General features: G+C 57.9%; 1 protein-coding gene across 5 annotated transcripts; it reads right to left on the bottom strand.

Annotated features, from left to right (window-relative positions):
• Window positions 1-416: 416 nt before the first annotated feature.
• On the bottom strand, window positions 417-22,039 carry NR4A1 (nuclear receptor subfamily 4 group A member 1). Of its 5 annotated transcripts, XM_042992343.1 has the most exons (9): window positions 21,865-22,039; window positions 18,183-18,304; window positions 16,078-16,184; window positions 5,019-5,896; window positions 4,042-4,171; window positions 3,604-3,755; window positions 3,061-3,263; window positions 2,797-2,975; window positions 417-1,470 (listed from the first exon to the last, which is right to left on the bottom strand). In XM_042992343.1, exons 4-9 carry the CDS (start codon window positions 5,892-5,894, stop codon window positions 1,214-1,216), a joined length of 1,797 nt encoding a protein of 598 aa, XP_042848277.1. In that variant the 5' UTR covers window positions 5,895-5,896; window positions 16,078-16,184; window positions 18,183-18,304; window positions 21,865-22,039; the 3' UTR covers window positions 417-1,213. The 5 variants fall into 5 exon arrangements, with proteins under 5 accessions (XP_042848277.1, XP_042848278.1, XP_007073108.2 ...); XM_042992344.1 differs by lacking the exon at window positions 16,078-16,184; XM_007073046.2 differs by lacking the exons at window positions 18,183-18,304; window positions 21,865-22,039 and having other exon boundaries at window positions 16,078-16,354.
• Window positions 22,040-22,104: the final 65 nt, after the last annotated feature.

Raw genomic sequence — 22,104 nt, 5'->3', positions numbered from 1 at the left:
TCTTCATTTTAGGCCAGCTCTAAGCAACTGATGAGCTTGGGAGTTGGGAGGACCTCACAGCAGCACTTGGGCACAGGTAGGAACCCTCTTCTTACCAAGAGGGCAAGGGCCACTAGCAACCTGGATCTTCTTGCTAGGGCACTAGGCTGGGTCGGAGAAATGTCAAAAACACAGAGGGAAAACAACAGCTTGTACTCACAACAGCTAACAGCATCCCAGGCTGCCCTGTACCCAGCCCCCCACCCACGCTCCTGTAGCCCCAGCAGCAACATGAGGTTGGCTCTGCCCCTCATCCTGTTTTACACACATAGAAGCCAAATCAGAGACCACGCCCCGGGTGAGGAACTGACAGCCAGAGCCGTGCTCCCTCCCCTCAGCTAGTCAGACTCCACCACAGGCCCCCTCCACATGGGCTCATCACAAGCTTTCCACACCTCCCAAACCAGTCTGAGTGCTTTGTGTCACCATCCCAAGAAGCAGGTGCCATCATTATCTGTGTCTTACAAAAGAGTAAACTGAGGCCCGTTACCTCAGGTGGATAACGTCCGAGATTTATCCAGCCACTTCTGTCTCTTAAGTAATTACAGGGCACGTGTGGTGTCGGGGAGGACGTCAGAGAGACAGACGGGGTCCCAGTTTCAGCTACATGTCTATTTTTTATTCAATATATTAAATATATTAATCAGAAAAGTCACATACTATAAATCCAGGAAAATACACAAATATAAATGTCAGAATCTGTCATTTGTCTTCTTCCTAGAGTAAGTTTCTGTACATGTGGAAAAGAGGGCGAGGAGAGAGAGCAGGTGCAAGGAGGCGGGAAAGGGCTCGCCCAGGCTGGTGGGGGCCGCCGCTCCCTCCCAAACCCCCTCTCCCAACGCAGCCTCTTCCTTCCTGTATTTACAGCAGCATTCGGCTTATTTACAGCACAGCGGTGTGTGTTAAAAACGGTTTATCTTACAAAAACATGAAGGCCGGGGCTGGGCTAGGGGGTAAGACAAATAGTAGGGGTCACCCCCGTGAGTGCATCCCCCTCCCCCAGGGCGTCAGCTCCCTGCCAACCACCCAGAGCAAGTGGGGAGGCCGACCAGTCTGCAGCTCAAGGCCAGGCCAGGGTGGGGTTGCTCCGAGGGTCCGAGGGTCCGTGGGCTAAAGGCACGTGGGGTGGCGTAGGAGGGTGCACGCACGGTGCACGCGTGTTCCTGGGCTGGGGTCAGAAGGGCAGCGTGTCCATAAAGATCTTGTCGACGATGGGTGGAGGGGGCACCAGGTCCTCCAGCTTGAGGTAGAAGATGCGTTGCAGGCCCTGGGTGCACAGGGTCCGAAGCTCGGGCAGCTTGCCCAGCAGGCGTGACAGGCAGCTGGCTGGCTGGGGCTCGCCCGCCACGGCCGAGACGTGCTCCTTCAGGCAGCTGGCAATGCGGTTCTGAAGTTCCTCCACCCGCCGGGGCTCCTGCAGCCCGTGCCGGTCTGCGAGGAAGGCGAAGGCTTAGGGATTAGCTGTCCATCCAAGGCGCAGAGCCCTGCCCTGAGCCCCGGCCTCCCCCACTTGCCCCCTGCTCTAGACCTGTCGCCACTGACCATCCCCCACACTCTGCTGGCACCTCGCAAAAGCAAGTTCACGCACAAGCCCCATTGGAAGTCTAGTGGTAGCCTCAGGAATACTCATTATCCTCATCTTCCAAATGACAAACTGAGGCCCAGAGAGGTTAAATGACTTGCCCAAGGTCACAAAAACGAAATAAAACCCTAACCGGATTTTCAGACGAGGCCAGCTTTTTTTGCCGCCCCCCCTTCCCCCCCCCCCACCGCCCCAGACGGTTCCAAGAAGCCCTGGAATTAAGCACTACGTTTTAGAGGCCACCTCCAGGGAAAGCTGGTTTCAAAACCACCACTCCTTCAGCCCAAAGTGCCTTGGATTCTGTCCTATATGGCTGGGCCCCCTGTGAAATTTAAGCGCAAAGGGGGATGGGGGCAGACTGGTGCTTTAGAAAGTAAGAAAAGAGATCTGAAGACCTCCACATCTAACTCCAAAACATCCATCCCGAATAACCATACTTACACAAAGTAGACAACAAGCACACTTAATCTATGCTGATAGAAACCAGAGTAGTAGTTACCCTCAGGGGAGCAGATGACCTCAGGGGACCCAAGACCCCTTGGGTAGTGACCACATCTGCTTCCTGATCTAGGTAACGTTTACGTGAGTGTGCTTGGTACGTGAAAGTATGTCATTTGCGTGCCTTCCTGCACGTGACATAATTCAGGAAGATTTTATTTATTTTATTTATTTTTTTTAACCTTTATTTATTTTTGAGACAGAGAGAGACAGAGCATGAGTCGGGGAGGGTCAGAGAGAGAGAGGGAGACACAGAATCCAAAGCAGGCTCCAGGCTCTGAGCTGTCAGCACAGAGCCCAACGTGGGGCTCGAACTCACAGACTGTGAGATCATGACCTGAGCCGAAGTTGGACGGTTAACCGACTGAGCCACCCAGGCGCCCCAGGAAGATTTTAAAAACAAACCAGAACCCTAGGCTATACACGATGACCTACACGAGTCTGCATCTTGGGTAGTACGGGATTAGTTCACAGACTGCCTTGGGCTCTGCCTCGGGCACAGCGGGGCCCGAACCCCGGCTCTGCCGCCCACCAGCTGGGTCGCTCTGAGCAAATGCTTACCCCTCTCTGCATCTAGGTCCCCTCACTTCACCATGTGGGGGCCCACCAAGTGCCAGATGCTAGCCCACCCAGGGCCAGGCCCTCAAGCCCACCCCAGCTCCCCGCTGGCCACTCACCTGTGATGAGGACGAGTGCAGAGAGGCAGGCGAAGGCAGGGACGTCGACCACCAAGCCATGCAGGGACCGAGAGAAGGCCAGGATGCTGTCGATCCAGTCGCCAAAGCCAGGGGCGCACTGGAGCCGGTGCAGCACCAGGCCTGAGCAGAAGATGAGTTTCCCCTCGGCAGGCTTGGACCTGGTGGGCAGGGACGCAGACGTTGGTCAGGGGGGCTTGAGGACAGGGCAGCAGAGGAGGAGTTGAGGGAGCAACGGCAACTCACCGGTAGGCCAGGCGGAGGATGAAGAGTTCCAGGAAGGCTGACTCCAGCAGCAGGTCCTGGTCGCCTGGGGACAGCTCAGCAAAGCCGGGGATCTTCTCGGCCCACTTGCGGATAACCTCCAGGGAACTCGAAAGCAGGTCATAGAACTGCTGCACATCCCCAGCATCTTCCTTCCCAAAGTGGGGCAGCACCAGCTCCTGGAACTGAGGGTGGTCCGGTGGGGTCAGCACCCCACAAAGGGCCCCGCACTGGGGCCACAACCACACACGGCCATGTCACGCACTCGGATGACGGCCAGATCCCGGGGGCGAGGGAGGAACTGCGATTCTGCCCGTGGTCCTACTCGCCAATCCTCCCATGTTAACCCAGGGCTGAGGCTGCTGGAAGGAGCACATTTTTTTCTAATTGGCCGCCCACCCGAGGGGGTACATTTTTCCATCTGGTCAGCCCAAAAGGGGCTCCTCTTTTTTCAGTACGTCCAACTGGGGAGGGGCCTTATGCGGTGTTCACAAAGCCACTGAATGTGGAGTGGGCGGGGCTCACCTTGGAGTAATCCAGTTTGGCCGTGCTGGGCCCCGAGTCCAGGTGCGCCCTGACCAGGGAGGTGAGGAGATTGGCAGGAGAGGCATCTGGGGGCTGCTTGGGCTTTGAAGGGAGCCGCCCCCGCCGTCCCTTCAGGCTGTCTGTCCGGACAACTGCAGAGAAACGGGGAGGGCTGAGGAAGGGAGGAAGGGGTCCAGGGAAGGGACTCTCAGCCCAAGCTGTGCGTGTCATGCTGGGAAGTACCCTGGAGTCTAAGGACCTAGAGCCCCTGAGACCCTACAGAGAGCACCCCTCCATGAGCCAGGCAGGTGGACCCGAGGTGCAGTGGAGATAAGCCATCTGTGGGGGCCCACCAGGACAGATGTCTGGGGACACTCTGTCTGCCTCACCCCACTCAGGCCTGCCTCTCTCTCCCACAAGCCCATCCCAGCCACCCACCTTCCTTCACCATGCCTACGGCCAGGCACTTCTGGAAGCGGCAGAACTGGCAGCGGTTTCGCCGCCTCTTGTCCACAGGGCAGTCCTTGTTAGCCAGGCAGATGTACTTGGCGTTTTTCTGCACTGTGCGCTGGATGGGGGGGCAACACGGAACAGGCTGTCAGAGCCGGGCGGGGTGAAGGGGGGGGGGAGACCAGGGGAGGGGACCGTCCAGATCCTGCTGCCATCACAGACAAAAGCACTCTCTGTTCACAGCTATTTTTCTAACATTTGGGTGGCAGGGGAGGGAGAGATGGCAGGGGGGGTGGGAGGGGGAGAGGAAGAAGAAAATCTTGGGGACACTGGGAGAGGTTTTTGCCTAAGGAGGGAGACCCCCCCCCCCAGGACACAAGATTAGGGGCCAGGGGTTTGGGGCTCCCAGGTAGCCCAGGTACCTGTACATGTAAATGTGCCTCCCTGGGGCAGACAAGAGAGAGTGGAGGAGGGATGGGGGGGTGGGGACGGGAAGCTGAGCAGGCACCCAGAGCTGGGACAAACACACAGCCTGTTCCCCAGTCCGCCCCCAGCCCTCAAGCATCAAGCCCTCTTCACAGATCCTTTTATCTCACGCCAGGAACATGAGTGCCCGGGGCCCCCATCCCACTAAGACCTTGAGTTGGGAAGGACAGGCAGAGGAAACCAGAGGCTGGCCATTAGTACATGCCCTCCTGGGGGCACCCCTGCAGCCTGCACCCTCGCCCATATCTCACGGTCCCTTCACCCCTCCGCAGGCAGCCCCGATGGTGCACGAAGGTCCCAGCCCCCGGCCATCTGTGGGTCCCCAGGAGGGCAGCCCACCTGCAGATCAGACCCCTTCCTGAAGGGCAGGATGGGTTGGGAAGAGAACCCCAGGGAGGCTACCGCACAGAGCCTACTGGGAAGAGAGACCAGCCTCGCCCACTTCCCATAAAAAGCTGCACCCAGGGGCAGCCCAGTACCTTGAAGAAGCCCTTGCAGCCCTCGCAGGTGCGGACACCATAATGCTGGCACGAAGCATTGTCCCCACACACGGCACAGCGGCCCTCGCTTCCACCTGGAGCCCCGCTCCGGGCCTTGGCAGAGGGCACAGGTACATCCAGCATCCCTGGGCCATCCAGGTGTGGAGAAGTGGGCGCCAGGCCTGGGAAAGCCGCCGACATGGAATAACTCTCTCTCTCCCCCAGCTGGCAGGGGGCCTGTGTGGGGAATAGCTTCAAGGGGCTTTGGACAAGGCTGGGGCTGGGGCCGGCGGGGGGGCTGAAGGAAAAGAAGGCCGGTGGCTGGGGGTGCCCAGAAGCCTTGGGCAGCTGCTCTGTCCATGCCCGCAGGCCTTCATACGTCTGGCTGGGTGAGAAGGGGCCGAATGAGCCGTCCCAGGGAGACAGCTGGGGCGGCTGGAAGCTGGGCGTGGACGGTGACGGTGCTGAGCAGGGGCTGCCATAGTAGTCGGAGCCACTGGAGGACAGGGTCTCATCCAGGGGGGCGCTCAATGGGCCAGGATAGCAGCCGTACACCTGGAAGTCCTCAAACTTGAAAGAAGCAGAGGCAGGGGAGGTGGCCGAGGATGAGGATGTGGAGGAGGCCGAAGAGGAGGCCGAGGAACATGGCTGGGCTGTTCCCGGCAGCTGGTAGAGGAAGGTGTCAAACTCCCCTGTGTAGCCATCCATGAAGGTGCTGAAGCTAGGCAGGGCAGTGGGGGCAGTGGGGGCTGCCTCAGGGCTGGCCAGGTCCATGGTGGGCTTGCTGAGCTCGGGGGTCAGGGGGTCGCTTGCCAGGTGGTCACGGGATCCTGGGCTCGGTGCTGGTGTCCCATATTGGGCTTGGATACAGGGCATCTCTGAAGAGGGGGGAGACCAAGATTGAGGAGGTGAGAGTCAGTGAAGAAAGTCTGAAGCCTGACCTCTAAATAAGTGTAGGTCTCTAAGCAGCCAGGTGGCAGGAATCCCGGCCAGACACAGGACACTGAGGCGTTGGCACCATGGGCCACCACAGAACCCAGGAATCCTGGTCCCCGGCTGGAGTACCATCTCAACCCCCATGTCACAAAGTCCCCGGGCAGTGGCCCAGCAAGAGTGGGCTCAGTTGGAAAGCCAGCCACACCCCAGGCAGCCTGGGAACCCTAGGGAAGGCACCCAGCCAGCATTTCTCTGCTGGAACAGGGGGAGGCTGTGTTCCTCCAGCCCCCTGCCCTCCCGCATCGGGTAAGGCATGGGTGGGGGCTGGGAGAAGGGTGGGGAGGAGAGGCAGACAGGCAAAGTCTTACTTAGCCCATTCTCTGGGTGCAGAGATGTTGTTTCCCTAACCTGGCACTTCTGGGAATATTCCCAGACGCGGCCCAGCCTTTGCAAAACCCCCTCTCCTCCTCCCTGCACAGTGCCTGGGAAGGACATCCTCAAAATGGAAGAGGAGCTAGGAACGAAGGCCCAGCTGCCTAAGAAAGAGGCCTAAGCAGCCATGAGCCTGTCCCCCATCCCTGCCCCCACCCTACACATTGAACAAAGGCTGCAGCTCCCACGCGTACCCCAGTCCTGCCATCTGGGGATGGGCGCCCGCTCTGCGCTGCCTGGGATGCTCTCAAAAGCATAAAGGAAGGGAGCCCAGACCTCCTCACCCAGTTCCCCACTCCCTGGGGGATCAAGTAACCGGGCTCCAGACCTTTAAAGGCCAAATGCTAGTGGGAGGCCCAGTGGGGATAGGAGGGAGGAGAGAACAGCCCCCCTGGACTTCCAGGAGAAGGCACAGTCCCTAAGAAGAATTTTTCTGCTATCCCCAAAGCATTTCCCCTTGTTATTTTTATAAGAGAACACTCGGAGCCCAGCAGACTTGAGGTGGCTTTACAAGGAAGAGAAGGAGGCTGTCGGCGGGCAGATGGAAGACAGTCCGTCCTTGCCTGAGTCCCTCAACTAAGGGATGTCTATGCCCTGACGAACCCAGGAGCTCAGGCAAAGAGGGCTACACCCTCACTCCTGAGAAGCCTGAAGGAGCAGAGATGGCACCATGTAGGGGGAATCTGTAAGCTTGCAGACTAACACAGAGAAGGCTCTGGGGCAGTTTGCCACCCCACGTCCATGCCTGGGGTCTGCACAGCTCTGGCCCACCCAGTTAGGGTGGGTACGAAAGCAAACTGGAACAGAGAGGGCCACAATCAAGGAAACAGTGAGGGGGGCAAAGGCTGGCACCACTTCCTGGCCAAGAGCCCAGGGGGTCCTCTGGTTATAGCCTTTCCCCCCACCTCCATGGGCCCTGGACAGGGCAGCTCCACCCCTGGCCTGTCACTCCCACAGCCAGCCCTGGCACCGAAGCCCCTTGGAGCTCTGGCACCGCCCACCCAGCAGTGCGCATCCACATGCACATATAGCACCTGCAGGATATAAGGGTGGCCACCTCTCCCTGCACTAAGACGGTCTAGGTAGGGATGGGTTTAGGGTGGCAGCCACACGGGGCTGGGCGTTCCAGCCTTATTCAAATCCTGTTTCTCCACCTGGACGTCCCACATCCGGATCAACCCCCACCAACCTATAACCCCCCCCCCCCCTTTGTGCAGGTACTTAACTACACCAGATATGGACCTACATCTAGCCTCAGGGGGGAGGCGGGGAAGCAGTCCCACAGGGAGGAGGAAGAGGCGGGGTTGAAGGAGGGAGCAGGGAGAATCCGGCTTCAGGCAGGTCCTGGCAACAATGTGGTTTGCACCTGTTATGCTGAACAAGCTACAGGCTGCACCCTACCTGTATGATCCAACAGGGACTGGGGGAGGGGGGTACAGATGTGATCAGCATGTGAGGCTAGGACGGTGAGTAGGGGGGATATCCTTCAGGTACCACACCAGAGATTCCAACGTTAGCAACTCCCACACAGGATCCCCAAGGACCAATGTTTCCACATCTCCCCCCCCCCCCCCCGCGCGCTCTCTCTCTCTCACACACACACACACACACACACACACACACACACACGAGCTCCAAGCTACAGCTAAAACAATCTTCCCTGTACTTCCAGAGATCCTGCCCCTAGGAAGACTCGTTTAGTCCAACACAAGCAGTACCCCTCCGCAGTTCAGCCACCAATCCTGGCCATTTCCTTCAGCAATCCAGAAGTCTCCTGACACAGTTCAGGCAGCAACTTCGGGCTGGGGACCCTGGCAAACTAAGCCATGGCCTCTATGGTGTTAAGAAAACAACTAAGGGAATAGGGAAGGAGGTGAACAAGCGGGGAGGAAGAAGACCCTTTTAGAAATCCAATCCTGGCAGGAGTTGGATGGATCCCAGCAGTTAAAGCTCTGCGTATCTTTTCCTCTACTGTACTGAGACTCCATCAGCACCCCAGTCCAGGGCGCGCTTTGCCACTTGGACACCCTGGAGGCTGAACTACAGCCAGCCTCCTACTAAACAAGTCCCCACTCCTGGCCCCGACTCTAACCCCCTGCGGTTTCCACCTTCCACCTTGCACGGACACTCCCCCCCCCAACCCCCACCCCCACCCCCGGCCCAGCAGACTGAAGTCCGACCCGGGTCCTCATCCCATTCCAACCGGCCCCCTCCCACGTCAGAGTTGCACCCTACACCCGCCCTCCTGCATGCTGACCCTACAACATCCTTTCTGCCCGCGCGTACGCCCATCTCCTTCATGCAACACCCCTAATAACCAAAGCAGAGAGCGCTGCTGAGATGCACGCTCCTCGCGGGGGCACCTACCCGGCTGGCTCCTGCTCCCCCTGCCCGGGACCGGCACCCCGAGTCGCAGTCTGGTCCCTCGTGCGCTCCCGCGGTCCTGCACACTCCCCCAAGTTCCGCAGTCTCTGCCACTGGGGCTCCCCGGCCCGGCCCGACCCTCCTCTTAAGTGCTCCGTGACGCACGGAGAGGGGCGGGGGCGCCACTGACGCACGCGGCCCGGCGAGCTATGGCCATACAAGGGCGCGGGGGGCGGCGCGGTTCCGGCGGGAGGCGGCCAGGGGGAGGCGCGGGACGGGGAGCCCGAGGAGGCGGGGCGAGAGGGGGCCTGGAATGTCTGCGCGCGTGACGCACGCGGGGTTCCATTGACGCAGGGAGCGCGGATTGTTTGATCTATAAATAGCCCCCTCGCGCCCGCTGGGCCGGCTAAAAATAGCTGCTCGCGGACTCCCGAGGCTCCCCCCGCCGGACCCAGGACCCGGCCCGGGTCCCCCAGGTCCGAAATAACCGGCCCAGAGGGCCAGAGCCCGAGAAGGGGGCGCTCTAGAGCCTCAGCCGCAGGGCTTCCCCGGACTAGGCTGTGCTCAGCCTCCGGCTGCCCCGGGGAGCCACGGCCGCGCCCGCTCCCTCCGGCTCCCTCCACACCCGGCTCCGCCTTTGCACTCTCCCAGCCCTTCCTGAAGGCCTGAGGCGCGGGGGGGGGGGGGGGGCACCCACTGCTGCAACTGGGCTGCTGGAGCAGGCAACTAAGGGACCCACCCCGGGCAACCTGAGCCCCCACTGAAGCCCAAGGCACAGCGAAGTGCACTTGACCCGTCTTCCCCAGCAGGGTCGATGGCCCGATGGCCGAAAGTTTGGCCCAGGGACATCAGAGCCCACCGCTTATTTCCGCCCCCTACTCTCCCATGCAAAGTACCTTCCAAGGGCAGGGGTTCGCCAGGCCCAAGATGGGCTGATAGGCTCCTCTCCACACGCTGAACTTGATTTCTCACCAGTCCCCTTCCCAGTCCCTTGCAGAGTGGGTGCACTATAGTTGGGAAATTACCGAATTTCAGAACCGGGTGGAGCCTGAGAAATCTTGTCAAATTTGTGGTGACTCTTCCCCATTTTATAAATAAACAAGCTCAGAGAAATAATGGCACTTGCTGAAGGTCACACAGCGAGGTGGTGACACACTGGGGTGGAACCCGGGACCTCTGATAGCATCTCTAGGGGATTTTTCCACGACCTCCCCTGTCCATGACTCCCACCTCACCTCCAGCACCTGTGGAGAGAGCAGCTCTGACCTGCCCCATGGAGCAGGAAGGGACTGCCAGGGCTGTATCTGGACACAGACCACGCTGCAGCCACCGGAGACTTCTCTGGTCTGGCTGTCACCCTTCTACCCCCATTCTACCCCAGACCTGGGGAGGCCTGCACCTGCTAGGTCAGAGAGAGGGGAAGTAGGCCTAACGTTTACAAGGAGGAGAAATGCCCCCACCAACACTTGGGTCTCAGCCAGCCAGCCAGCCCCCATCTCCCCTGTAAGTCAGTTTGAAGGGTTTCTGCTAACACTTTCACTGTGCCTTAGCCTTAGCCTGCTGGGGCAGCCCAACTCTCACCTCATCTGGTCATCCTACAGCACTTCCCCTACCCTTGAGCCACTTCCTGTTCCTCACCTCCCATCTCGGATTTCCCACGCCCTTGTCCCCTGCCCCCACTTCTGCCCACTCAAAGGTCCTGCCAGCATTTCAAACTTTACCCGTTGCAGGCGGAGCTCGTCGTCGCTGTACTCCGGGCCCACCACCCCATCTCTGCTCCTGATGCCCCACATGCAACTTCTCATTTTTTCTTGAAATTCTATTTTGGGACATCTCTTGGATCCCCTGTTTCTACTCCAACCACACGCAGCCCAGCCTCACTGGTGCACGAAGACAGCAGACCAGCTGAGTGAGGCCAGTGACCTCTGCTTCTCCTTGCCCACACCCAATAAGGAAACTGCCCCTTAACCAGCTTGTCTCCTCTTCCCAAATCCTCCTGCTCACCAGTGGAGTAGTCTTCCTGCAACACGGATCTCATTCAGTGATCCGGTCACAACCTACCGTAGCTCCCCCACCTCAGCATATAATCTCAATGTGGACCAGTCTTCAGAGAGCTCTGGTTTTCCCCAAACCATCTTCCAGAGACCCTTCAAGGCCACCCGGGTGAAGGTGAAGCGTGGGTAGAGTAATGCAAGGGGACCCATACAAGATCCCCATCCCACCTCAAGCCAAAGTTTTGTGTTCCTTTGTGTTGGGCTCTTGCATAGGGTTTGCTTGGAAAAAAGAGATTCCACAGGAAAAGGGGGGGGGGGACTTTAAAACTGCTAATATAATTCACATCCTCCCATTTTACAGATTAGGACCCAAGAGTTCCCAGAGGAGCTGCACCTTGCTCAGAAGTGCACGGCAAGTTTGGGTTGGTGAAGCCAGTCCCAGGCACATCAAGTGCTGGCTTGCCACCTAGCCTGTCACCCCAACCTGGAATGCCTCCCTCCACCCCAACAGGGCCTTCCTCAAAAACTAAAAACAATTTGGGGCACCTGGGAAGCTCAGTCAGTTGAGCGACTGGTTTTGGCTCAGGTCATGATCTCGTGGTTTGTGAGTCTGAGCCCCACATCGGGTTCTGTGCTAACAGCTCAGAGCCTAGAGTCTGCTTCAGATTCTGTGTCTCCCTCTCTCTGCCTCTCCCATGCTCATGCCCTGTCTCTGTCTCTCAATAATAAGTAAACGTTAAAAAAAAATTAAAAAAAAAAAAACAATTTTAATGTTAGCAAAAGATGATTAGCCAAGTCAATGTTCACCTAAACAGGTGTATTAGCTGCAGCTTGACCAATCTGTGCTCAAGCCCAGCCTTACCAGTCCTCTGCAAGCTGAGCCAGCCTTGAGCCCTGGCACCTCCCTGTCCTCCCCACCACTTTCCATTTGTGAAACGCAACACAGACCCATCCCTACCCTGGGGGGGGTAGGGATCAGTCCACCCAGGAGCCTCAGGGAACTGAGTGTGGTGAGGAGCTGCCCCAGGCCCTGGACTACATCTCCAAATCTCATCATTTAGCCTCCAGATGTGTGCCTGCAGCCCAGGCCCCACTTCCCCAGGGCCCCAATAATGGAGGGGAAGACAACCGCAGCCGCCATTTGGCCACGCATGTGGAGGCAAGGATGCCAGGGGGTCTGAATCTACTATGCACTGAAAGTAAGTAAATAAGGAGAAAAAGGCAGAGTCCCTCTGTGGGAACACAGCCAGGGCCACCCATTCAGGCACCCATGTGGAGCATCAAGCTTAAGGCACAGGGGAGAGGGAAGAGGGGCTTGGGGACCCCAGACCTCATCCCTGCTGGCCAGAAGCCCTCCAGGGAGGGTATCCTGGGGCTCTGAGGAGGGTAGAATCTAAGGTGGAACTCTGGGGAAAGGCATACTTCATGCAGACTTTGGGAGGCCTAGAGTATAAGCTGGTCCCAGGCTCCCAAGGGATCCCCAAATCCAGTCCCCAAGAGCAAGGTCAGAGTAAGCAGCCCCTTATGGGAGAAGGGGTGGGATGGGAGGGGGAGGGGTAACGATGAAGGAAAGATATCCAAAACTACAGGCGAGGACCAAAAGGTCCAAAACTATAGGCGAGGACCAGAAGGTAAAGCAGGACCACGATAACAACACAGGAAGCGCAGGGAGAGAAGAGGTCATGTTGGGAATGAGACAACAGTCCGCACGGGGCTCCCACAGCACGGCCTGGCTCAGCCCACCAATCTGCCCTCATTACCCACCACCACCACTCTCCACTGCTCCCATAAAGGACCTTGGGCTAAACTTCCCACCACTCAGTGGGCATAGTGCCCCTCTTCCTCCCTTCTGCTCTGATCCTGCTCGTCCCCCAAGACTTCTGGCCATTGCCCTCCCCCTGCCTAACTCTTAATGCTAAGCACCTTCTCATAGGTCAAGGGAGTCATGGGGAGTACCAACCAAGGGTCAGACCTCGGTCCACGGCACTTCACGTGGATTCCTCCACTAAACCCTCCACTCAACCGTCCAGGTTTAGAATTGTGACCCAAATTTTATAAACGAGGAAATGGAAGTTGGGGGGGGCAAGACTCAAATGCAAGTCAAGGAACTCCCAGTTTGGGGCTGGACCCAATGCCTTTGACTCTGAACTGCGAAGACTGTGGCTTTGGACCTTGATTGTTCTAAGTATACCACAGAACCAGGTGCGCGCGTACACACACACACATACACACACACAGCCTGTAAACTGAAAACAGCAGTTCCTATGGGCAGGGGGCGGGGGTGTCTTTGGTGGGACTGGATGAAGTCCGGCTCCCAATCTCACAACAATCACACAGGTCTGTTCGCTGTGAAAAAGTCATCAAACTACATACTCTCAAGGTTTCACACCCATGATTTGTGCACTTTTCTGCATGTACATTTTCAAAAACAAAAAGTTTATTTTAAAAATAACCACCCCTACTCAGTCGGTTGAGCGTCCGACTTCGGCTCAGGTCATGATCTCGCAGTTTGTGGGTTCAAGCCCTGCGTCGGGCTCTGCGTTGACAGCTGGGAGCCTAGAGCCTGCTTCGGATTCTGTGTCTCCTTCTCTCTCTGCCCCTCCCCTACTCATGCTCTGTCTCTCTCTCTGTCTCTCTCTCTCTCAAAAATAAATAAATGTAAACAAAAAAAATTTTTTTTTTTAAATAACCACCCCTAAATGGGACAGACTTATTTATCAAAGGGACACAGATGCCCCTGCAATTTACCGAGTACACATTCATTCAAGTGTGTGTTACTGAAATCAGAGAAACAGTGGCTGCTTCTCATTATATATTGGTTCTACCGACTGCTCAGGGCACCGCTACAGTTAGAAGAGGTTACAATGTCTAGCATTAGAAAGGGATCTCCACACAGTGTGTTTTCTGTCGACCCAGCAGGTTTTCTGAAACACTCACTAGGCTCTGGCCCCTCCTAGTCAAATCTTATGGGGCCTGGGGACTTATGTGCTGACTCACCCCCTCCTTCACCTGTGTGTGAACATGAGGGGAAGGCCCTGTCTCCCTGACCTTGGCAGGGGGTAGCCTTCATGCATCTTTAATAGTAACTGGCCCAGGGCAGGCCCCAAACGGGCAGCCGATGTCCACCATCGTTCATCGGCCAGGAAGGTTGGTGTCAGTTTGGGTAAACGGGGGATGGAAAAAGTAGAAGTATACAGCCCCTTTCCCACACTGCCCCCCACCCCCAGCCTTGGGCTGCGCCACCCCTCCCCACCCCCCAGCAGAGGGCAGGAGCTTGTCCTACTTTCTTCAAGACCATCACCACCCACATACCTCCACACCCTTCCCGAGCGGTGGGCAGAGGGAGTGAGCTTTGCCTCCTCTCGCTGAGAAGTGGCCACGAGAGCTTCCCCTCCTCAGCCCCAGGACCTACTGCCAGCCCTGACCTAGCCACTTCCTTTTCCTGCCTTGGCAATGGGTAGGGGGATTTGTGCCGTGGGCACAGAAGCAGTGCCTGCTGCCCCAGGGGGCTTCTGGGAACTGGGGGGTGCAGGGTGAGGCCCTGGCGCTTGGTCTCCCGGCCCTTACCCAGGCCCTGCCACGACCATGCATGTTGTTACCTCTGAACAGAGCCCGCCAAGGATGTGAGCAGGTAAGCCACGGTCTGCCACCTCTCACCCCAGCCCCCAGCAGGGACAAAAGATGGAGCGACTCTTAGAGGCATCTGTGACCAGGAGCCAGCAAGCCTGGTGTCTCACCTGGGGCCAGTCCCTCGCCCTCTCCAAGACTGTTCTTCATCTGCCCAGTGTAGACAACATCACGCTCTGGGGCCGTGAGAACTCAGTTCATTAAGGGAAGGGAGAAGCACAACAGTGAAATGGAGCACTGCCTGAGGGCCTAGACTCTAGGAACCTGCAGTAGGATCCTGGGGTGGGGGGCAGGCAGGGAAAGGAGATATAAGGGTCTTCAGCTGGACTGGGGAGCCAGCACCCCCTTCTTCAAGAATTAGAGAACAGTAACCCCATCCACACGTCTCCCCCTCCACGGCTGAGTGAAAGGAAATGAGAGTGTGCCCAGAGATGGGGCTCTACCTAGCACCAGGAAGATTTCAGACTCTGCATGCAGCAAGTGCTCAATTAATACTCTGGAGGAAAGCTTGTGAGTTAAGGAGGTCAGACCTCTCTCCACAGAGGCTATCTTTAGTCCAGTGACTTCTCGACCCTCACCTCCTTCTCAGGCTAGGAGGAATTAACATACAGCACAAAAAAAGAAGATCAGACTTTGGGAAGAAGAGCCAGACAGTGCTGGAAAAATGCAGAGAAGATCGTGGAGTGCCTTCGGGAAAGGTCGGCCCACGCCTCATCTGCGCCCTCCCCAAGCCTCCTTCCGTGCCCCTCAGTCTGCTCAGCTCCTGGCCAGCTCCTCTCCTCCACCCTTGGAGGGGCTCCCACCACCTTGCAGAACATCACCACCCACCAAATTCTCCTGCCCCTGCCCAAGGTCTCCACCCAGCCTCCTTGGGCAAAATTTCAAATTCCAAAATAAAAACCCTCTGATAACGAGCCCCAGCCGGAAAGACTGATGCATTTTCCTATTGTTAAAGTATTTTTAGTCGCAGGCTCTGGATTCATTTAGAGACTCACGTTCAGAAAGGAGGGGGGGGGATTCTTTTTTTTTTTTTTTTTTTTGAGAACTGAGAAGGAAGGCACAAGAGCCTCCCACGTAAGGAGCTGCCACTTCTTCCAGGCCGGGCTGCAGCCCCTGGACCGGGGCCCGGGGAGCGTGTTTGTGGCAAGATGGTTGGCGCAGTTGCCAGACCTCGTTCCAGCCGTGCTTCGCAGGCACCAAGACCAGCTGGGAGGCCAAGAAAGGAGAGCGGGGCAGGGGCTGAGGGCTCAGGGAAGCCGAGCCCCCCCCAACCCCGTCCCAACCAGTTGTGGCAGGGAGGTGGGGACCCTACTCAGGGACCAATGCCGAGGTTCCCCGATGGACACCTAGCTCATTCCAGTGTCCCTCCCCAGCCCGAGCAGACCAGTGCCTCACCCAGGCTGGGTCAACAGGAGAGGACTGAGATCGTGCTGGAAGTCTCCAAGGAAGGAGAGAGACAGAAGCAGCACCTGTCTATTTCCACACCTCCCAGTGCCGGGTCACGGCGTGCTCCCAAGTACAGCTCCCACCACCATCCAACTCAGGTCAAGCTTTACTCTTACTCCTCGGGAAGGCCTGCCACCCTTGCTTCCTCCTTTACACCCCTCCTCTCAGGGCCGAAGAAACTGCAGTGTAGATCGTCACAATGGAAAGAGACCCAAACAGCCCAGCTCCCGTGCCTCAGTTTCCCCATCCCTACGACTCACCAGCTATCTCTTCACGATCTGCTTAGACTCTCAGAGGTCCTGGACAACTGCACCAGGCGAGAATCCTGGGGTTGGTTAGGGGCTCTTCCTGGCGGCCTCAGGGAGCCCTGCGGGAAGAGACGGGACTGCCCAGTCAGCCCGGCCTGCCCGGCCAAGGCTATGCACCAGCTGAGCGGACTTAGGACGTGGAGCTGTCTCCAAGCCAGCTTGTCCTCCTCTGTTTATATAGCCGAAACCAGAGCCGGCCTCTGGGGACAGAGGGAGCTGCCTCGGGGCCCTCTTGACTGAAGCCTGACTTTGGCCCAGGTCAGCAAGAGCCCAAAATAGTCAGCTGACGGGAGCCCCGGCGTGAGCGTGACCCTGGGCCCATGCCCGGGCCTGGCAGACAGGTGCCCACGTCACAAGACCAGCGGCTCTAGCACTCATGGGGCCCCGGCTGGCAGCCCCTCAGGGTGGCCCTGGCATTGTATACGGCATGGGGGTTCCACCCAGTCACCACCATCACCCCGACAACAAGGTGAACACGAGGAATTCTGCCCATGGGGGCCGCTCTGTACCCACGGGAAGGCCAGGCGCTCAGGAGGCGGTCTGAGCTGATGGTAGAGGTGGGGGCCGGGTTGGGGGAAGCCATCTGGCCCGCTGCTGTCATCATCACTCACGTGCCTCCCCGGTCCAGATCCCTGGCTGACCAGGGACACCTGCCTCTCCCACTTACAGTAATTCCTCTCCCTGCCCCCAGCCCAAGGTTGGTGGCACAGAGCCTGCGGCCAGTAGACGGCCAGGTGCACACCCAGCTCAGCCTCTGGAACAGGAGGCCCTGCTTCCTAGGGCTTCCCCTCCTTCCACCCAGGCTCAGGCCGGACACCTCCTCCTCCCCTGTCGCAGACACCTCTGTGGGACTCCCTGTGCCCTGAACACCAACTCCACATGAGGCAACAGTGTTTGGGGGGTTGGGGGAGATATGAAACCAGCTCCTACTTCATCCAGGGATCCCTCAAGGCCTGAAGGGGGCTGTGGCCTGGAGATAGCCCCCTGTTCTGGGGAAGGAAGAAGGGCATCACAGATCCCTGGCTGGGGTGCCAGGCTGAATTTCAGGTCTCCCAAGTAAACATGGTAACCAGGCCCATGGTGCCCTTGGAGCCATCCTAGTATCTGAGATCCCCAGGGAAAGGCCTGGTGGAAATTTCATTCCCACACTCCATTCTTCACCCCAAGATCTGCTTGTACCTTCTCCAGAAGTGTCCTCAGGCAAGGAAAGTAGGTCCTCCACCAGCCGACCAGACCTCTGGGCTCGCCCAGACTCCAGGAGACCTTGATTCTAAGTTTGGCTCTATATGCCCTCACTATAGGATCTTGAAAAGTCGCTTCTCACCTCCATGACTCCGTTTCTTCATCCATAAGGGGAGGAGGTGAACTAGATGGCCTAGAATCCCTCTGGCCATGGCCACAAGTCTGAGATTTTCCCCCTTGGGGATGCTGTGTGAATAGCGGAGGGCCTGTCCTTGCCCTTTGCCAGTAAGATCTTCCCCATTCATAGAAGCACCTTCCCATACCAGACCCCACAGGCCTGCCATACAGGCCTGCCATAGTAGGAAGGGTGTGGTCATCCCCTTTTGCGGGGGAGATGATCCCAGCCTTCCCTTTGTGCATTCCAGTGTGCATGCCCTAGAAACAAGCCAGCTTCCCATCCCCCATGCCTGCCCCACCCCCCAACCCCCATGCTCCTGGCCTGGCCTTGAGCTGGCCAATCCCACCCCATCAGCTTCCGGGAACCAGACACGTGTTGCCTTGGCAACGGCGGCCATCTACCCACATCCCTGCCCCTCTCCTCCCACACCAGCCCATGCCCCCCAGGCCCAGAGTCCCGCAGCCTATCCTGCTGAGAAAGCTAGGCTTCCCCCTTCCCCACCCCCACATTGCCCCCATCACTGAAGAAATCAGATCTCCCCAAGCAGAGCAGAACCTCACCCGCCACCTCTGCAGGGCTTCCCCCTCCATCCCCCAAACCACATCCACTTAGGGCAGCTCCACACCCACCTCTGTCCCCCAACCTCACCTGCTTGAAGGCCCCAGGGGTGTACAAAGGACAACAGTAGAGCACTTACCAATCTGGATGAACCAACAGACCTCAGACAACACTCAACCATCCCTTGTGCCTTCAGGGCCTGGCAGGCGGAGCTGGGATGCCTGAGAGGGGCCAGGGCTGGCCTCTGTCCATGGTGGAAGCCTACGGAGGGAGAGTCCGTGTGAGTGAGGAATAACCAGCCAGCAGGGACACTCCCTGGAGGCAGCACAGCCAGGAAACACAGGAGTGGGAATAGAGGCAGGACCCGGGCCGTGAGAGCTGACAAGACAGCCCAAGGATTTTCCTGGGCTGGGCATCAGAACCTGGGGGCACACACCCTAGGCAAACAGCTCTTGGGGATGTGAGGTGTGACCAGGAACAGCTGACATTGTGTGGGACATCTCAGGACCATGGGGACACATGCCAGCACCCAGCCCCTCAGCCTCATGCCTCACTCCTGGATTGGGGTGGGGGGTGGCTTTAGTCCAGCACTCAGCCCTGATGTGCACAAAAGGGCACTTCGTAGGCAGAGAAAAGAGAGCTATTGTGAGGATAGAGTAGAATAACCTCTCTCTCCTTAAGGGGCTCCAACTTGGCCCCCAAAGCCTCAGACAACCCCACAGGGCAGGGGCTCCATCACTCCATCTCCAGGCAGCCGGCCTTCCAACCAGAGCAGTGGGGACTCCCAGGAAATATTCTGTGAAGGCACTCCAGTCCCCAGACAGGAAGGCCCAGCCTGGAGCAAAGAGGTTAAGGGCCCAGATGCCAGATCCCAGATGCCTGTGTTCAAATCATGGCTCTATCACTTATGATCTTGGGCAGGTTACATAACCTCTCTGTGCCTCCTGTTCAACTGTGAGAATGACACTCCGTAGTTGTCTCTGATATTAACAACCACAAGGCTATCACGGAGCTTAAAATGAGTTCATACGTGTACAGGACATAGAACAATGCTGGATACGTATACACATGTATGTGCTATCACTGTTGGGAAAAATCAGACGAGGACGAATCAAAGCCAGCCCCAGACTCTGCTTCCTACTCCAAGCCACTTCTGGGCACCTGGCCTCCACTTCCAGAGCCAACGGTGAGTACCACCCTTCCAGCCTCTTTAAGCTCTCGCCTGCCCCCTCACTGGTGCCAAAGCCTCCTTCAACCAGGGTACCCCAGACCCCACTTCTTTTTCCGCCCTAATTCAGCTTTCTCCTCTCTCAACTGAGTCCCAGAGTGAGAGTAGGACCAGGTGCTTCAGGCCAAGATGAGGTCTGGGAGAAAGGAAGTAAATGTCTCCATGATGGGAGGTGGAGGGAGTAAGGAGGAGGAGGGCCCAGAGGGTGGGCAATGGGCTTCCTGGCCTTCCTGACCTCTGCCCCAGGGTCCACGGGCTAAAAGGAGCTACTCTGGACCATGGTACTCAGATTCTCCTCTTACAGAGCTACTAGAACTCCCATGTTCCTGTGGGTAATGGAGACCAGGCTGCAGGAAAGAGAGGGGGGCAGTTTAGAGATCTGGAGGGCTTCCAACCCCATACTGAAAGCAAAATCAGGCTTAAAATCAGGCAGTGAGCCACGAGCCACAGAAGGTCCAAGAAGGAGCAAACCAACATCTCTGGACCCCAGGAGGTTCCTCTGGGGGAACATATCAAAGTCCATTACACTCAACACAGAGCAGAGGGCAAACCTCTGAGTATGCCATAGGACTGGGCAGGTGTGGAGAAGAGAGGGATGTCCCCTTAAGGGAGTGGGAGCATCAGGCCACACCGCAGGACCCAGCCCTTGCTCCCCCTCCTTGCTGTGCTCTAAGCACCTGGGCTTTCTTTCCCCAGTCAGGGCCTTTGCACTGGCTGCCTCCTCTTCCAGGAAAGTCACTGCCCCGGTATGTCTGCCCCTTGTCACCAGTCAGGTTTCCAGTCCCATTCCATCTCCTTGGAGAGCCTCCACCCCCACCCTCACCGCATTAACCTGTTCGTATCATCACCATAGGGCTAATGCTGTTCATCTGTTCACGTGTCTGTCTTGATCGCCGCAGTCTGCAGTCTCCAAAACAGAGCTCAGCACTAGTAGGTACTCGGTAAGTATTTGTGGAATGCAGGAGAAAAGGACTCACACAGGCCTGCACCAGAACTGGGCTGGGAGAATGGGCCAGATAGCTTGGAAGGAGGTGAGGAGAACACTGTCGCTAAGGAACTGTCCTTTCCACTTGAGGGCGGATCCAAAGTCTGAGGGCTCTTCCCAATGCTGAGCTACAACCTGGACTCCAAGAGCCCCAGCCCTGGATCCCAGCTCTGCCCGGGCCCATCCAAAACCTCCTTCTCCTCCTTCCTATCAAGTATTTCAGTCTGCTAACTCAACTCCTCCTTGCCCCCAGGACACGGCTGACACACCAAGCGGTGCATTGGCCAAGTCCCCACCCAGAAATGGGCACATTGCTCATTATCAACAAGAACAATGGCAGACAATATTTACTGAACACCATGCGCTAGATATATCACTAAGCCTTTTACATGCATTTTCTCATTTCAGCCTCCTCACTACCAGGAGGAGATTATTGTAGGGAACATTTTACCAGTGGAGAAACTAAGGCACAGAAATGTCAAGTAACTTGCCAAAGGTCACACAGCTAGGAAGTGGCAAAACTGGGATTAGAAAGAATCCAGGGAGCCCAACCAGCGAGCCCAGGGCCAGGCATCCGTCTTCCCACCTTGGGATTCCTCTGGTGGGTAGAGAGAGGCCTTAGATTGCACAAAGCAGTTTGGCAGCCAACATCGGAAAGCAAGTGAGAAGCTCCCGGCCCTGGGTTGCTGGGCCTTAGAGCCAGGTGCTAGGCCTGAACCCCTGAGCTCATTTTTTTCACTCCAGCACAGGCCCCAACATTTATAATCAGTCCTGTTCATCTTGTCAGTCTTGGGCCATCCTGCAGCCTGGCTGCCATCATTCCGAATCTTGATTTTATCTTGCTGTGCACTTGTCATTCCCCTCGGCCCTAGGGCTTTCCAGTCAGCCGGCTCCCCTTTTAAGTCTCCATCCCTCGCTGATCTAAACATTCACTTGAAGTGGGTGTCGGACCACTGCTGTAGCCGCCACTGGAGGCCCTGCCCGGGCTGTTATCAGCCCTCTAATCGATCGGCACCCTTTGGGCACAACGGTTGCTTAGCCACCTACCTCTGCCCAGTCTTCCTTTTCCCCCGGCATGCCGAGAACTCTAGCCCCCCAACCAAATGAAGCCTCCACCGTAAGCCATTGTAAATGCCACTTCTGCACCACTTCTAATCCCAGGTCCTGGCGCCTGACTCGAGGAGACCCTCTCCGGCCTCGATTTCTTTACTCGGTCCCACAAAGGGGCCGCCCCGGGCATTTCTGGTCCCGGTCTCTCCCCTCCCGAACTCCTGGAAACCATTCCCCGCAGCCGGGGGCGGGGAGGGGGGGGGATTGGAAGGAATTTCTCCGGCCCGGCCATCTCCAGCGCCCCTCACGGGCCAAACCCCACCCTTGGCGGGCCAGGGAGAAAAAGCGTTGGCCGCCGCACTCGGGGGGGAGGGGGGGGCTGAGTCTGGGTCAGCAGGTTCCGCAGGGAATCCAGTCCCTCCCCGCCCCACACTCCCACGATCCCCAGCAGGACTCCCAGCGTGGCTCCCAGGCCACTCCACCGCATAGGCGGAGACCCCATTCTTCCCGGGCAGCTCCCGGAGACCCCCTCACCGCTCCCCACCCGGGCCCCCTCACCTGGCCGGTCGAGCTCTGCTCGCCTCTGCACCCCCGCCTTCCGGGGTCGCGCACCGGCCAGCGGGGAGCTGCTCCGCACCGCAAGGCGCAGGGGCGCCCATGCCTGGAGACCGGGGGGTCGCGGGCGCCGCGCGGGGCCCCCTACCAGTTCCGCGGCCGCCGCTGCGAGCTCCTGCAGCCACGCGGCCGCGGCTCCGCGCCCCCCACCCCGGGAAGCCCCCCGCCCCGCAGTTCCGGCCG

The sequence above is a fragment of the Panthera tigris genome, chromosome B4 (assembly GCF_018350195.1).
Source record: "Panthera tigris isolate Pti1 chromosome B4, P.tigris_Pti1_mat1.1, whole genome shotgun sequence".
Classification (NCBI taxonomy): Eukaryota; Metazoa; Chordata; class Mammalia; order Carnivora; family Felidae; genus Panthera; species Panthera tigris.
The sequence above is the reverse complement of the archived record's forward strand: the minus strand, read 5'-3'. Positions and strand labels throughout refer to the sequence as shown.